The sequence below is a fragment of the Numida meleagris genome, chromosome 4 (genome assembly GCF_002078875.1).
Source record: "Numida meleagris isolate 19003 breed g44 Domestic line chromosome 4, NumMel1.0, whole genome shotgun sequence".
Taxonomy (NCBI): domain Eukaryota; kingdom Metazoa; phylum Chordata; class Aves; order Galliformes; family Numididae; genus Numida; species Numida meleagris.
In genome coordinates, this window is record NC_034412.1 from 96,003,967 (window position 1) to 96,020,071 (window position 16,105).

At 44.5% G+C, this 16,105-nt stretch overlaps 1 protein-coding gene across 1 annotated transcript in view; it reads right to left on the reverse strand.

The window, feature by feature from the left end:
* GFRA4 (GDNF family receptor alpha 4) overlaps positions 1 to 16,105 on the reverse strand; it is a 67,446-nt gene that overhangs the window by 15,425 nt on the left and 35,916 nt on the right. The window contains exon 2 of the mRNA XM_021395676.1: positions 535 to 813. Coding sequence (XP_021251351.1) covers positions 535 to 813 — 279 coding nt within the window. The remainder of the gene's footprint in view (positions 1 to 534; positions 814 to 16,105) is intronic.

Here is a 16,105-nt window from a genome sequence, read left to right on the forward strand (position 1 = left end):
GGTGCAATTTTATGATGACTCTTAAAAAACGTCAAAATCCAAACTTACTAAACACCGTCTCTGAGAACACTTTAAATTCCAACTTGATGTCACCAGCCCCAAATCTTCACTAACCCAAAGACACTCACGGACTTGAGATCCTCCAAGAGAGTGATTTGTTTTAAATTTACACCATTTTTTTTTCCTCAATGCACAAACTTGGTGCAGCGCTTCTATAAGATATGCAGCTTCAGGGCTTGGCTAGCATACTCCTATTTACACGCAAAACATTCCATGCATTTCCCCAGAAAATATCTCAAGATATACTGGGAGCATCACGAAAAAGAAGACAACTTAGAAAAAAGAAAGGAGGTATCTCAAACTTTCAGGATCTCTTTCCTAAAAATGCCATTACTGTGCGGTGTCATAGGTGCAGAGACAGAACAGGATATGATATGTATGACCTTCATCACATTGACTTTTGTGCTGGGGAGCTCAACAGAAAGACCCAGCTTTTGGGAAGACCATATGAAAAAAGCACTGTGCCCAACTGACCTTCCATCAGCGTGTGGTGGATGCTCCAGTAGACACTCAAGCAGTGCTTCTCCTTTTTCATGCCTCGCTTGCACTTGCAGCCGTAGAGCTGGCTGGAGAGCAGGGCCGTCACCGTGCTCCGGCACTGGTTCTTGGCATCGGGGCCCAGCTTGTTGGCTCCATTACCTGCGATGCATTGCCGGAGGGTCCTGAATTTGGAGCTGCAGATGGGGTCATTGGTGCAGGATTCACCTGCCTGAAGGCAGTCCCTGCTTGAGCTGACAGCTTCCGCCATACCTTCTGCAAGGAAACCAGAGAAGAGTTGTGAGGCTGATGGAGCAACCCCAGGTGGGAAATGAGCTGTGTTTCCCATGAGATGGACCAGGCTGGGATGTCCATCTTCACATACAGAGGTGAAAATCAACCACATCGCCACCCACTCTACAAGCAAATACCTTGCTTCTGAAGTTCTTGAGCAGGCAGATCCCTCCCCAGGGTGTCAGCTGGAGAGTTTAAATGTCCAGGCTCACTGCTCCTACTCAGGAATTGCACCGTGATGGGGTTGAAATGTGCCAGCTGATGAAGTGTGCTGCAGCACGGCCCAGCAGCATCAGAAGGATAAGACTGGGTGAAGGGCACTTGGAGGGATGCTAAGGAGGTGCAGCACAACCTGAGACACAGCACTGCAACCCAGCCCTCTACCCCACATTGCTGGGTCACCAGCAGCAGTGAGATGCTTGTGGCCTCCTACACCTCTCACTGAGGAGCCAGAAGGAGAAAACCACCTCCATCCTTGAGACCTGGGTCTTCCTGATTTGAGAGAGTGGCCCCAGATGGGGTCAGCCTGGAAGCCAGATTGTACATGCTTGTCCTATCCCATTTGGAGCACAGAAAGCTCTCCAAGGCCTTTGCCCCCCCTCACTTTTCTATCTCATCTCTGCCCACTGACATTAACAGAAGCCCAGTCTTGTTGGACACTCCACTGTCTCCTCCTTGCACACAATTTAATCTTGCCCACACTGTCCCTGAAGCTCTGAGTTGCACTGTGTGGGGCGTTTTGACTTGGAGTCAGCCCACACGCGTCCCAGGAGTTGGCCCTTGTTTGCTGCCACCACCCCCCTAGGACTCCCACTGTTTTGTTTTGGCTCTTACCAAATGCCTGCAAATTCCCCTCAGAGTTACTTGTGAAAATACTAAGTGCTCTGTTCCCCATGCTGTGAGGACAGAGAAAAGCACTGGGGGAAGGAGTCATTTCTACATGCACACCAATGAATTAAACATCCCCACCAAGGTTTGGCGATGCCGTGTCCCCATGGCCCAGAGCAGACCATCACTATGCTACTAAATGCTCTTCCTCTCTACAGCAGGATGGCCACATCCAGAGTGACTCCAGGGGACGGGACCCGTGCAATGGCATGCCTGAGCTAAGAGGGTCATGGCAGAGAGAAAACAGGAGAACTGCACTCCTTCCAGTTGGTGTGGAGCTCTGGAGCACATTGATACAGGTCAAGGATGGCTGAGCCATGACTTGTGGGAGTGGTGAAGATGGAAACCTTGTATATGGGAGGGAAGGTTCAGACCCCATGCCTACAGTGTAATTTCTGATTCTGCCGTACTATAAAAACAGAAACTGCTGCCATGACCTTGAAGCAGGACTTCTCAAACAACTCCCAGAGGAACTTCTTGTCCCCAGCAGTTCTTGTTATCCTCTGGGTGGGAACACATTACATCTGCACAAGGTAGATAAGGTAAGGGGAACTTCTCATTTCTGAACCCCTATAGAGTGAGAACCAACTCAGACAGCATTACAGAAATCTCTCCACGAAAAATGTAGGTCCAACATTTCCATCTCTAAGAGCTTCATCAGATCTCCCCTCTCTCCAAGAGTCCATTGATTTCTCCGGAGTTCCCTTGTCCTCCTCCCACCTGCTACCTTCCAGGACCTGAATTTCTGCACCTGCCTCTGCTGCTCTCCCAGTGCATGCTGAGCCCAGCGTATCCATTCCCTACATCCCTCCTCCCTTGGCAGTAGCAGGGTGTTTGCTTAGAAGGAGCTGCTTCTGTCACTCTTTCTGATTAGAGTAGAAGGTAGCAGCTGGAGTTCAGATATTTCAATTACGTTTATTACAAACTTTGGGTGAACCCACCAGGAGGTTTCTCATGAAATACCCCAATGGCATCTCAAATGTAAAACCTTTCATCAAACTCCAGACTATTTCAAAGTGCCTCATGGCCAACGTCAGGCTTTCAGTTATCTCAAATCGCACAACACCTCAAATTCGAGTTCCCCTTCCCCTGATTTATTCATAGACCTGGTTTATTTAGCACTCAAGGCTTGCTTGGATCTGCCAAATGTGGAGAGAGAAATTATTTCCAACACATAGAAAACTCTGCCTTGGGCTGTCATATCTTGAAGAACTCAGAACACAAGGAACCAGTTTCCTTGAAATATCATTCGGTCTGCAATTTCTCTGAGATCTATAAAGCGAGCTGGAGCTATAGTCTCTGCCTTCAGACACTGCTGCATTTTCCATGTGAAATCTTTCTGAACAGAATCTATTGAGGAAAAAAAAGCACTTGACTTAATTTTGCCCCGGCTCTCTCCAAAGGATCTCCTCTGGCCTCCAATAAAGCATGGCAGGTTTTATTCTAGAGGAGATGACTTTGTCAGTGTCATGTCAGCTGCTAGAAAAGTGAGTTAAAATAGAAATTACAGCCCTCCTTCCCCCACTCCTCTACGTGAATGGCAGAAGATACTCCCCAGGACAGTTATAAACACAGCCAGCCCGTAAAAGCCATAAAACTCTGTGGGATCTCACTTTGAATAAATCAAGCAGATTGACCATTTGAGAAATTTCCCTGCAAAAATTTTAAGTAAACATATCCTTGCTCGCTACATAGAACAAAGGCTGGGGGTGAATATTTACAGCCTCAACCCAGAGCATCAGACACACTCGTGCAGACTTCATGGCAGAGGTGTTTGAAGCAACCTTAACTGGAGCGTCACGAATGACCCGCTCCATAATCATGTCACTTAAAATCCAAACCATTCAGGGGCTTTTATTGGTAGCAATGTCTTTGCAACTGAGACAACATAACGCTGCGCTTTCCTCCTCGCGCTACCCTTGAGAGAGTAATTTTATGCAACATTAAGAGAGCGCCTCTTGGGGAACAAAAAAAAAAACAACTCCGAGACCTATAAAATAGATGGTGCTTCCTAACAGGCGGGGAGAGAGCAGCATCAGGTCTGCTCTCCCATGGACAGAGCGGCCTTTACGGTTTCACCTTCAAAAATGCCACTTTACGGATGCTCCGCCATGGGATTTTTCTCCACATCTGTCCCCAGCAGCTCACTGGGGGTGGGAATACGTGTGTGGCTTGGGCGTTTTGTGCCTCTGCTTTTCTAATAACGCAACTTCCAGCTCCCTCCGCTCTCTTTAAAAGCCCATTTGTCTGGATTTTTATTCCTCGCTTGCTGCTAATTTCACGCTGTTTACGGTGGGCAGATGGGGTAATGAGTTTATTTTCACATCCTGTTTGCAGCCGTGCTCCACATCTGTTTCGGCTCTTGCTTACCTCAGTGACACTGACATAAAGGCACTCCTAACCTGCAGGAGTAAGAGAAAAATCTGGCTCTTCCATTGCCTTCACAGAGTCTTGCTTCTTTCTATCTCAAAAATGCATTTGGATGGACACGGAAACCTGACTCCTCCAAAGAGAACGTTTCCTTCACCATGGAAATGCAGCTGTGTCTAGTGTGCAGAAATGTGAAGGTGACACTACGTATACCAGCTTCGAAACAGCATACAAAAGGATTTGTATGACCATGCACCAACGCTGGGCCCTGCACGCTGACTTTTGGATCCTTCCTTCAGCAGGACCTGGGTTGTAGATGCTTTAGGAGGCACCACACCACACTGCACCAGAGGTAATGGCCTCCAGTCATGTCAGGGGAGGGTCAGGTTGGGTATTAGGAAACATTTCTTCTCTGAAAGAGGAGTGAGGCACTGACACAGGCTGCCCAGGGAGTGCTGGGGTCACTGTCCCTGGAGATGTTCAAGAACCATAGAGATGTGGCACTGAGGGACGTGGTCAATGGGCATGGTGGGGATGGGTTGGGGTTGGACTTGAGGATCTCAAAAGTCTTTTCCAACCTTCATGATTCTCTGATTCATGGTGCTGTTCAACCTAGGGCTTTGGCACACATCCTCTTCCCCACCAGACTTCGGATATTTTAGGTGCGAATCCACGCACAGTGCTAGGAAGTGATGAACACTGTTATTACTTCCCTGACAAGCTCTTGACTCCAGATTGTTTTTTTTGTTTGTTTTTTTTTTTTTTTGTCTTTTGCAGTATTTGCTGCTTAGAGGAGAATAGCAATCTGACATCTCTAGTAGAGCAACAGAAGTGGTTTATTGCCCATTTAGGTTAGTTGGACATCTTTTACGTAGTTCTTCCTAAGTCAGGCCTGCCAAACCTTACACAAATGAGCACAAGTATTGCACAGAAAGCTCCCGCTCAGGCTGAATCCCCTGTGCTCACCCATCCTCTTTGCTATGGGCTCAGTCCTGCTTTGCCACATCCTTTCCCTGCCATGCTCCAGAGGTCTTCTGCTGACCAGGCATGTCACATGCAACACAATGTGGCGTGTGACAGGCTGTCCCCCTACCAGCCTTGCTCCTGCTGCAGAGCTGCCTGGCTTTTGTCATGCTGATTCAGTCTGCCAGCCCACATCATACCACATAAATGGCTTGGGGAAAGCTTGGGAGGTGTGCTTCCATCCTGTGCTAATGTGAGAGACATCTGTAGAGTATAGGTCTACACTACACTGGGTGTATACAGGGCACCTGACCATCCCACAGCGTTCATCAGGGAGAAATGATCATCAACAGGCCATCCTAATAGGCTGCTTTGAATTAAAACTGCAGGACAGATGTTGGTGCTTGGTAGTAGGCAGCTGCCTGATAACCAACAACTTTCTGCTTACCCAGAGCTGTTGGAAGTAAGTTGTTACTCACATTTTTCCTGGAGCAAGAAATGATGGGAAAGGGAGTCTGGAAGAAATAATCATAATATTTCCTATACATTCATGAGCCAGTAATGATGCATGTATGGGCACAGGTGACTAACGTTGGCAGTCACTCTTTATCCTTGTTTAAACTATGTTTCCATACCCAGATTTTACAGTCAAGTGCCCAGTGTCACCTAAGCAGAAAACCTCCTTATGCAGACTTAGTTTCCCATTTACTGTTGAAATAGCTGCAGAATGTGCAGTGGGCTGCTTTCCCTGCAAGCACATGGTTTTTGTGGCATGTACCACTACCTGTGTACCTTAGATTTTCTCCAAGAGGACAAGAAGCTGTGGCTCTCAGGTGTCCCTCTCTCCAAGGGCCCCATTTGCAATGGATTTGGGGAAGCCAGGAGTTCTTGGGGCATGCCAGAGTGGAAATGCCACTGGGATTTGGCTGTCTGCATTGCTCTATCGTGTACTTGGTCTTGTGTCGCTGGACAAGAACACTGTATCATGCCTGAACTGGAGATGCTGATGGTCCTTCCCCCAGATCTGTCAGAGAAAAGCCCTACCAGGAGATCCCCCATGCCTTGTCCAGAACTCACAGCTGTCATCCAGATTTCATAGTGCCCTGTAAAGCCCTTTGGGATGCTGTTTTGCTGAATTAGATCAGAGCAGCTCATGCAGGGAAGATGTCAGCATTCATTGCTATCAACTCTCTGTGGAACTGGATGGGTTTACAAACATTACATACACAGAATGAAATCCCCCAGTGCAAACTGATCTTCTTTCGCTAGCAGATCTTCCTGGTCAATGTTGGGCTGGGGGAATTTGCTGAGAACACCTCAGGAATGTAATGTTCAAGACTGCCAAAGCAATGCCAGAATGTCTGAGCCAGCAACATGCTACGTGTCTCCAGCAGGCATTAAAATGTGCTCAGCTGACTCTTTGTACCTAAATCTCTGACCTTTCTCCCCTTATTCTAAAGTTATTAGCAATTTTTGTTGATACTGGCCAGATGCCTTCAAGCAGCACTTAAAAGGCACTTGGAAAATACAAATAAATGTGATAATGTTCACTAAATGGTGAGCTATCCTTTAATAGTTGATCCATGTAGAAGATAATTTACACACTGCTCAGAATCAAAATGAAAAGAAACATCATTCATCCATTCTATCTTCCTATTGTAGAATGCATCTCACATAGAAACTCTAGACATCATTTCAGGAAATTCATTGAGCAAACCATCCTACCCACCACTTGGCGTGATGGATCTGCACAAGTCTGATGATGAGGACATGGTTTTGGTGGGCTATTCTCTGACGTGTGGGGACTCCCTTAGGCTGCAAAGCGAGAGTGAAATGTGTTGACCATAAGTGTTAAATGAAAGCAAGAATCACACAAGGAGGGCATGGTGGGTTGGGTTTTAGACATGAACATTTAGAAATTAATTCAACAATCCCATATTTGTCTTTGATAGTCCTTCTCATCTGTAGCACCCTTAGCCATTTACCAGGAGGCGAGTGTCACTATGACTTTGCTGAAGGTTGGAAAGAAGAAGCAATCTATTTGTCACTCACCAAGTCAGTGATTAGAATTTGACTGGGAAAAAAAAAAGAAACAAAAGAGAACAACAACAGCAAACCAACCGTGAGCTGGGACATTAGTTGCCAGATTGTGTCTGCAAACTTTAAGGCTGGAAGAGAGCCCTTAGCCCTCTGGATGTCTGCAGTCTGGTGAAGTCACATCATGCCTTCATTACCCCGAAGGAGAAAAAAATTCTTCCTGAACACTCGCATGATAACTTGGAGTGAAGTCTCCCTAGTTATCATTATTCCCCTACACGAGCACATCCTTTCTGACAAGACCTCAGCCTTTGTTTTGTAAAGATGCCTCTGGAAAGCCTCATCCTACTCAATTGACTCAGCCAGACTAATCACCGACTCAGCTATAAACAATGTTTTTAGGAAATGAAGATGCAAATCAAACCATCAAGCTCAGTGCGTGACCCGGTTGCAAAGAGTTGCATACCTGCCCTGAGTAAGACTCACCCATCTCACCAGAATAGAGGTTTGAAGGATTTGAGCACCAGCTTGTCTCCGGTGCTTCTTTTCCCCTTCTGAACTGTCACATTCCTCATCCAGAGATCTCCCTACATGTTGGGCATGGCTCAGACACACTGATACCTGATTTTGGTGACAATATGAATATCCACCCAAAATATGAAGATGAACAAGTCCTTTCATTGCACGACTTCCTGTAACTTCAAGGCTGATATTTGTCCTGTTGAAAGCACATCCCAAAGAAAGTGACTCAAAGAAGAATATCAAGAGTCTTTCAGACAGAATTATCTTTATTCTTCCTATTTTTCTGATCCCAGGAAGGTACTGCAGGCATCCTATCTCTAAGAGAGAAATTTGTTGCGTATTTTCTTGGAGAGACATGGCACAGTGAGGGAAATGTAGAGAGTACTGCTCATACCTAGCATTTATTCAGTCAAAAAATGCAGCTGATGGGAACATATATGGACTGTAGAGCTGAGGCACTAAGTGTATTGCATTCAATGAGTATTTATTGCTGGCATTTTAAAGTAACTCTTACTAGCATATCAAAATACCTCCAGTGAAAGCTGCCATTGAAAGAGGAGTCATTATCACTTCAATTGGCACTGTATTCGGATGAAGTGAGAGTGATCTAAAAAGGAGAGCAATCCTGTAATGCTCCACATGCCAGTGACTTCCATTTGCCTTGTCCAGCACTGTGAGATTTTCTCTTCCTCTTTGACATCCTTGAGAAGAAGAGTGCGCGACACGTCAGAGCTCTGCAGTGCAATGGTGAAGGCAACAGCCCTGACAAGGTGTTTCTCTAAGGGAGATGTGGTTATAGCAGCCCCACAGATAGAAATCCATCCCTCTCTGGAGGGAGGAGGATGTTATTAAATATGTGGCAAAAAGGGGCAATTTAAGATAGGAAGCAGGAGATTTCAAAAAATCCGGTTACAGTTGCATTGATGATGACTTGCTTTGTAACACCACCAGGAAGGCAATGACCAAGTCAGATACTGGGGTTGATACATGGAAAGGAAATAAAAGGTCTCTGAGTCTGCAAGCACATATAGGAGGCGCGTGGTAAGGCTGGCATAATCCCAAGCACCATAGAACCACAGAATCATAGAACCATTAAGGTTGGAAAAGAGCTCTAAGATCTCCAAGCCCAATCCCAACCCATCCACCATGCCCACTGGCCATGTCCCTCAGTGCCACATCTCCACAGTTCTGGAGCACATCCAGGGATGGTGACTCCACCACTCCCTGGGCAGCCTGTGCCAGTGCATCACCACTCTTCCCGAGAAGAAACCGTTCCTAATACCCAACCTGAACCTTCCTCGAAAATAGAGACAATCAAAGACAAATAGAGGCCTACACACAGGGAAACTAGAGGAGCTGAAGGATATTTTAATCGAAGTGACATCAGCAACATGCTAGTTATTTACAATAATTTTTACAAATTCCATGCAAAAGTTCATTACCAGTAATTGCCTTGGAGCTGATTTTCTTTAGAGGAAAGAAAGTGCTATGTGCTCCAACTATTAGTACAGGCATTTCTCTGATGCTTGAAATGGCTCTTCTCAAGAGAAAGTAGTGATCAGTCTATGTCTCTTACCTACAGCCACTGGGCTGTGAGAGCCCCACAGAGCTTAGTGCTGTGGTCTTTGGGGGTCCTCAAACATCCAGACCTGTAGCAACATATGCATTTAAAATGCTACACAGACCCATATGTCTCTAGGAGATTGGATAACACGCTGTTGATGTGTTTTCATGGTCTTTCCTAGATTAACCTGAACATAAAACCTTTACATCCACTCCTTCTGCAAACAGAATTTTTCTCTCAGTTACAGTCAATTGCCACTAAAACAGCATTCAGGGGTTATTGACTACAGAGCCTGTAGAAAGTGAACTCCTCCGCTTTCGTTTGATTTGGGGCCGTGTATTTTTGTCCAGCTATTTATCTCTCTGTGTGCCTCAAGATCAGATCAGCTTCTCAGCCCAGATTTGAATAAGCCTGATGCTCAGCTTTCTGAGCTGAATTCCAGCTAGTGCCCTAAAGGCTGTCTTCTGCCCAGCAGGGTGAGATACAGATCTCTTTCAGAGCCTGCAAGAGTTTTGTACACACATATAAGTATATATATGTAGTTTTAAGCTCCCTTAACTCCACTTTTCTTCAAATCATTTGACTAAATGTTTCTGTTGTTTGCCAACTCTTCGAAATCTTGCAAAGTCCAATCAATATGTATGGACTTTTGCAGGACTTCTGTTTCTGGGAGTTTATATTTGCCAAATACAAGGTTTATTTTTTTCCTACAAGATACCCTAATAGAAGATTCTCCAATGCAGACGCTGGGATAGGCTCTCCAGGGAAGTGCTCACGGCACAAACCTGCTGAAGTTCAAGAAGTCTTTGGAGAAAGCTCTCAGACATAGGGTTTAATTTTTAGGTAGTTCCGTGTGGAGCCAGGATTTGGACTCAATGACCCTCATGGGTCCCTTCCAACTCAGATTATTCAGTGTTTCTGTAATAATGCAGTCTCAGCATACACTGGATACTGCAACAGGTCCGCTATATCTGAGCCATCATCTCTGTTTTTTCTCTTTCAGGTAGGAATTATTGGTAAGTTTTGCACTTCTTCACCTCTGCATTCATTGGTGGCCATTGCAATACATTTTTTGATATCGCACAGACTCAGTAAAATACATCAGGATGTATTATTTTTGGCACTGCTAATTTTTGTGCCCATACACTGCAGTACTAATTACAGACAGCTCTGATTTGAATTGATATGTTATTCCCAAGCCTTCTTCCAGTGGCAGCATTATTTCCCGTCCATATGGTTCATCTCCAGGTGACACAGCTTGCCAAAACTCAGGTGCTTGCTTTCTTCTCTGTCTTTCAGAGCTCCCTGCCCAGGTTGGCAAGCCTGTTTCATTTTGAGTCCTTCGTCATAAGATCCCAGAAAAAAGAACCATCATCTCATTTCGGCTCCAGGAAACAAACTCTGCAAATCTTTCTTATCTGTTAAAGCAGCATTTCTGCAATGGCCTGGCTTGGGTCAGAATCTGTACACACTTACACTTCTCCCCAAATATTTCACATTTCTGATTTTAAATTAGATTTCTCCTGCCATGTCCTTTTTTTGTGACCCATTTCAGGGTCAGGAAACACTTCTTTTGTTGTCTTCCTCTTTTGCTGCTCTGCCCCCACCATCTTTCAGTGTATCATCAATGTGTATTGTGATGTCCTCGTTTCCTTCAAATGACTCTTGCACTTTCCTGTCAAAAACCTCAGGAGCAAGTTAAAACCCAGAGGGAACTCTGCTCAAGCAATAGCTCCCATCAAGGGCACTGGAAATGCAGATTCTCAAAATCTTCTCTGTCAGGGCTATTTGCAAGGACCCAAGAGGGCAGCTAACAGCATAAAAGATAACACATCTCCAGTCATTGTCTTGAAAACATCCCTCTGTCAGGCAAAGCAAAATATTTTCTCTAAATATTCCTATTGAGTTCTTTGGGATCTGAGGGGCTTGTCCTTCTTTCCTAGTGCTCCCGGGGGCAGGCACATTGCAGTAGCTTCTATTTTTAAAACCAATACCCAGTGTTAGCAGATAGCCCAAGCCCTTTTAATTTCTGTCTCATGAACAGAGCAGCATTTCTGCAGGCTGCAGCACTGAGCGCTTGGAATCTGAGAGCACAGATTTCTACGCCTTGTTCTCCAATGGGATTGAAGATATCTCAGTATTATTCTGTTTTTCTTTTTTTATTATTATGGTTTATCTATTCATTTTTCCAACCAGGTTCACTCTTTCAATCACTCTGCTTCCAGGTCATAACCTCGCCCACCTCTGGATTGTCACCAGGGTGAATCTTGTTTTCTAGTGTAATAAAATTTTAGCTTAAGTCCGCACATACCAACTACAAGAGGTGGCAGAAAAGTAACATTTTTAGCTTTCCAATCCTTATCAAGACTGTGGCTCCAAAGGAGTGGGCAAGGACAAAGAAAAGTCCTTTTTATGGAAGCAGAAGATGTTGAAATATAGACCAACCAGGTGAATAAGACTGGCCAGAAGGGTGAGGCAGTATGATTTTACTTTGGCATTTGGCAGAGGTCCACGTGATGTACCCGTAAGAATGGCTCCTGTGCAATCATGGTAAAATGGGTGCTCGTGAGTACTGTGCTCAAAAAGAAATGGCACATTTTCAGACTAGAAGGTCTTCTAGGGTCTATTCTGAGTCTGGCACTATTCAATATTCTCATAATGACTCCGATGATGGAATAGAGAATAGATTTATGTAATTTGTGGCTGACAGAAGACAAGAAGGGGGTCACAAGCAATGAGCAGGACAAGACTGGAATTCAAAATGATCTCAGTTCATTGAAGGCAGTGTTTGAAATCAGGAGGATGACACTGAACAGAAGCAGAAGCAACACTGGGCAGTGCAATACAGAAAGACAGGAGGAAGAAGTTCAGCAGTAGGGGAGACGTGGCCGTGGGGTGGGAAGTGGCCAAAGGAAATGTAGCAGCATGCAAACAAGAAAACACATGTTCTGAGACACAAATGCATATAATGGAATCATAGAATCACAGAATCTTAAAATGGCTTGGGTTGGAAGGGACCTTCTCTGCTCCAGTGAGCTTTAGTCTGACCTGGAGTTCAAGTCCACCTCTTTGACTGGACAACATGTGTTAAGGAAGATGAAGGAGATCTTGGAAGAATGTAATGATATTCACAGGTGTTTTTGCAGACCTGACTTGTTAGGAAAGGCTGAAAGAACTGCAAGAACTGGATTTGTTTAGTTTAGGAAGATGGCTGTGAAGGAACACTCACATATGTAAACAAGAAGCAGAGAGTGATAGATAGATCTCCACCGTTGTGGGATGTATGATGAGAAGCAATTTTGAGTAAATGTGCGGCAAGGGAGATTCTGTTAGATATTAAGAAAAATGTTCTATGGGAAGTTAAAAAGTGGAACAGATTATGGAAGGTCTGTTAAATCCCCAGCAGTGGAATCATTTACAGAAGTAATTGTCAGAAATGGCTCCTGCATCCTCCCTCTCTGTTGGAGCAGAAAGCTGCGTATGTGCCTTCCACCAGTCCCTCCCTGCTCCCTGTTCCTATGGCCCTGTCTGGTAGTGGTCAGTGGGGCTGAGGTGCTCTTGTAAAGTGAGAACAACCACCTCAAGACCAGAGAAACCACGCTGGAGTGAGACCCAAATTAAAGATGATGAAGATCATGAATTCTCTCACAGTTAAACTGTTGTTAGCCAGTAGTAACTTCAGTGAAGTAACTGAGATGAAGGCCTGTGAAACCAAAGGCAAGAAGCCTTTCCAACCTTAATGATTCTATGATTCAGACCCAGGAGGTGTAGGTATAGGTATATCCAGTACTCCCCAGGTTCAGCCATCCATCTCTGTAACAAAGGGAGCAGCTCTTCCCTTCTTGACCAGCCACTTAGCACAGCTCTTGAAGCTCTGTAGCTGGACACTGGCTACCATGAAACACTGACACTACCACCAAAGCAGCAGAAAGAGGGCTGGCATTTTTTAGAGATGAAGATTTTTGCACCTGCTGGTGGTCTGTGCCCTCCTTTGCTGTCCTTGCCAGAGAGCTGAGAGAATCAAGGGCAAGCTGAGCCCAGTAGTGCCCTCTGCACCCTCCATCTCTGCAGGCTTGATCTTAAAGCATAGCACGTTGCATCCCCTTGTACGCTCCTGCCAATAGCAAAACAAGTGCGATGCCTTCAAAGGCAGAGGACTCAGTACATGAAGTTCAGCAAGCTCTCCAAGGGAGCTACGATGCCCACTGAATCAAACAATCCAAAAAGCATGTCAACACTGCTGGTTCATCAGGGGCCAGGACCATTTTCAAGTCACCATTCACACTGTAGAGAAACAAAGAGAAAACTGAATTTTCTTCTTTTGATCTCTGTCACTTTTTGGACCAGCGATGTTGAGTTTGACCTAATGCCTGCCTAACAACAGTTAGCAAAATGGGACAGTGTTAGCACCATGCCTTCAGTAGGTTCAACACACTTTTTTCTATCTTATACATCAAGACATGTAACAAAGCACTGAAAAAACTTCCCACCCTGCCTAGCTTGCATAATACAAGAGCATCCAAAATGGACTGAGACCACTGTACAAACCTTGAACATTCGTTTCTAAGAAGTGAATCTCTCCCATTTTTAAAGGGTCATTTATCAGTGAACTCCCTTCTTAATGTGCCTCTTTAAAACACTTAAATGACAGCGCGTTCTGCAACGCACTGTCATGATAGAGAACCCAGCCATATGTCAAGCAGCAAACGGTGACCCCTTTTTCTGTGATTAAGTTCATTTTTGTTCTATCAACTTTTTTCTTTGTCCATGATTAACTGGTGAATAAAAAGGCTCTTTTTTATTTTTCTTTGCAAGGACTGAAGCAGTTTTAATCATATATAATTCAACACTTGCTATGTGATTTGCATTCCCTGCTTTAAGATGAATTTGGCACTAAACAACCTCTCAATTATACTCCCCTGCCTCTGTTTTCTCTGGAAGTCACAAAATCCATTCAAACAAAAGCTAACCCCCCCCTCCCCCCTCCCCCGGAGTTTTATGAAGATGAATGATGATTAAAGTCAAGGAACAGAGATCCTTGTCCTGACTTTACCAAACCACAGGGTTCCAAAATATATCCTCCAGTGGCGCTTTTCCAGGCAACCTTGGGTTCAAAGACAAAATTGTGTATATGTCTGTATCAGTCCAGGTCATTGCACCCATCTATCATCCTTTCTTCTCATATCCAGACTACTTTTTTTTTGCTTCTGACAAGAGATGTTAAACATGAAGGCTGGAGTTTGCAAGCCTGAAACATAAGTGAGGCTGAATAAGGCAGAAACTGAGATTAGAGAAGGAAGTCAAGCTGGAAAAACAGGAGAAGTTTCTGTCTGAAGAGGAAAGGAAGAGATAAAGCAGTGAGAAATGATCAGTGATGAAAGACAGCTGGAATTTAGGTATGTAGCAATGTATACAACTTCATATAGATATATGTCTGCATTTAAATGTAAGTATGTATATAAGTAGACACTATCTAGATATACATGTTCCTGCCCACGGAAGTGGTGGAGTCACCATCCTTGGAGGTTTTCAAGAGAAGGGTAGATGTGGCACTGAGGGATATGGTTTTGGGATTTGGTCGGTGGATGGTTGGACTAGATGATCTCAGAGGTCTTTTCCAACCTTAATTGTTCTATATTTCGTAACTCTTGTGCCAAAAACGGTAGTCAACATAGAGCTGCTTAAGAGTTAAGCAGTTCATAGAGCAAACTAAAGTAATTACTGGCAATGAAGACACTTCTGTGCCTACATTAACTACAGAGAGAGATGAAGGAACCTCACTTAGATGTGATTGCCTCCAAAGCCAACAAGACTGATGGGGAGAGACAGGCAAAAAAACACAAGGTTGGCAGTGGTGGAGGGAAAAAGAGGCTGTGCTGGAGAAAGAAAAAGACAAAGCCATGAGAACCTGTACTAAAGCAAGCAAAACTACGCATTGAAATGACACTGAAGCTGTAAATTCAAGGATTCAGAAGTTGAGACATGACCTAAATCCACACTTCTCATCCCAAACCAGCACTGTGATGTAGTCTGTACCAACAGAGTCCCGTAATAAATCCACTCTGTGCATTGATACACCTTTCCACACTAGAGTGCTTCGTATTACGCGTATCTACATTGCTCAGAACATCAGGAGCTGACTGCAACTTAGGCCCAGAGGTGCTATTTCAAGCATCAAACTTGGGTCAATAATCTACCTTTGGAAGAATGCAGGCCTCGTATCTGTAGCATTGGGTAATATTTGGGGTGCTGAAGAAAGCACAAAGCTGTAAGAAGCAGCACTGCAAGATCTAAGCAGCTTTGGCAAGACTTTTCAAATACGTCTCATAAAAGGGAGTGTGAAAGAGATATTTCATCCAGCTAACTGTTAGTAATAAAAGGAATAAATTCAACGTGAAGGCCACAGAACAAGGAAACCCAGTGGAAACAACATGTGAGAAAGAAAGAGAGAGAGAAAAAAACCTTGCTGTGTCTCACAGTTGTTCCAAAAATGAGATGTCAGATTGACTTTCCCTACCAATATTGAGTCAAGGCACTGGGAAGAAGGGAAATAGAAATGGAAAGATAAAGAAACATGGGGCAGTGTGTTAAAAAATATAACATACAATAAAAGGCAAATATTCATTTGTCATAGGAGGGTGAATCGTCTTCTTCCATATGCAGTGGAAGAAGATGGGAATCATCTTGCATTCGTTTGGTCATTCTCATCTGAGATATGTATCTACAATCCTGAGTCACTAGAGGAGCCAATATATGGGTGCTCAATGCCATTTGAATTGCTCTAGGGTATCTGAGACATTAATAGGACTGCAGATATGGACACAGTCTTGAGGGAAGTCAGCACATTTCTGGTGTAGCAACGGGAAACAGAGCCAAGCATTAGCTGGGGCATCCATTCAGCTCTAGGTAGGCATGTACATGCAGTTTCAG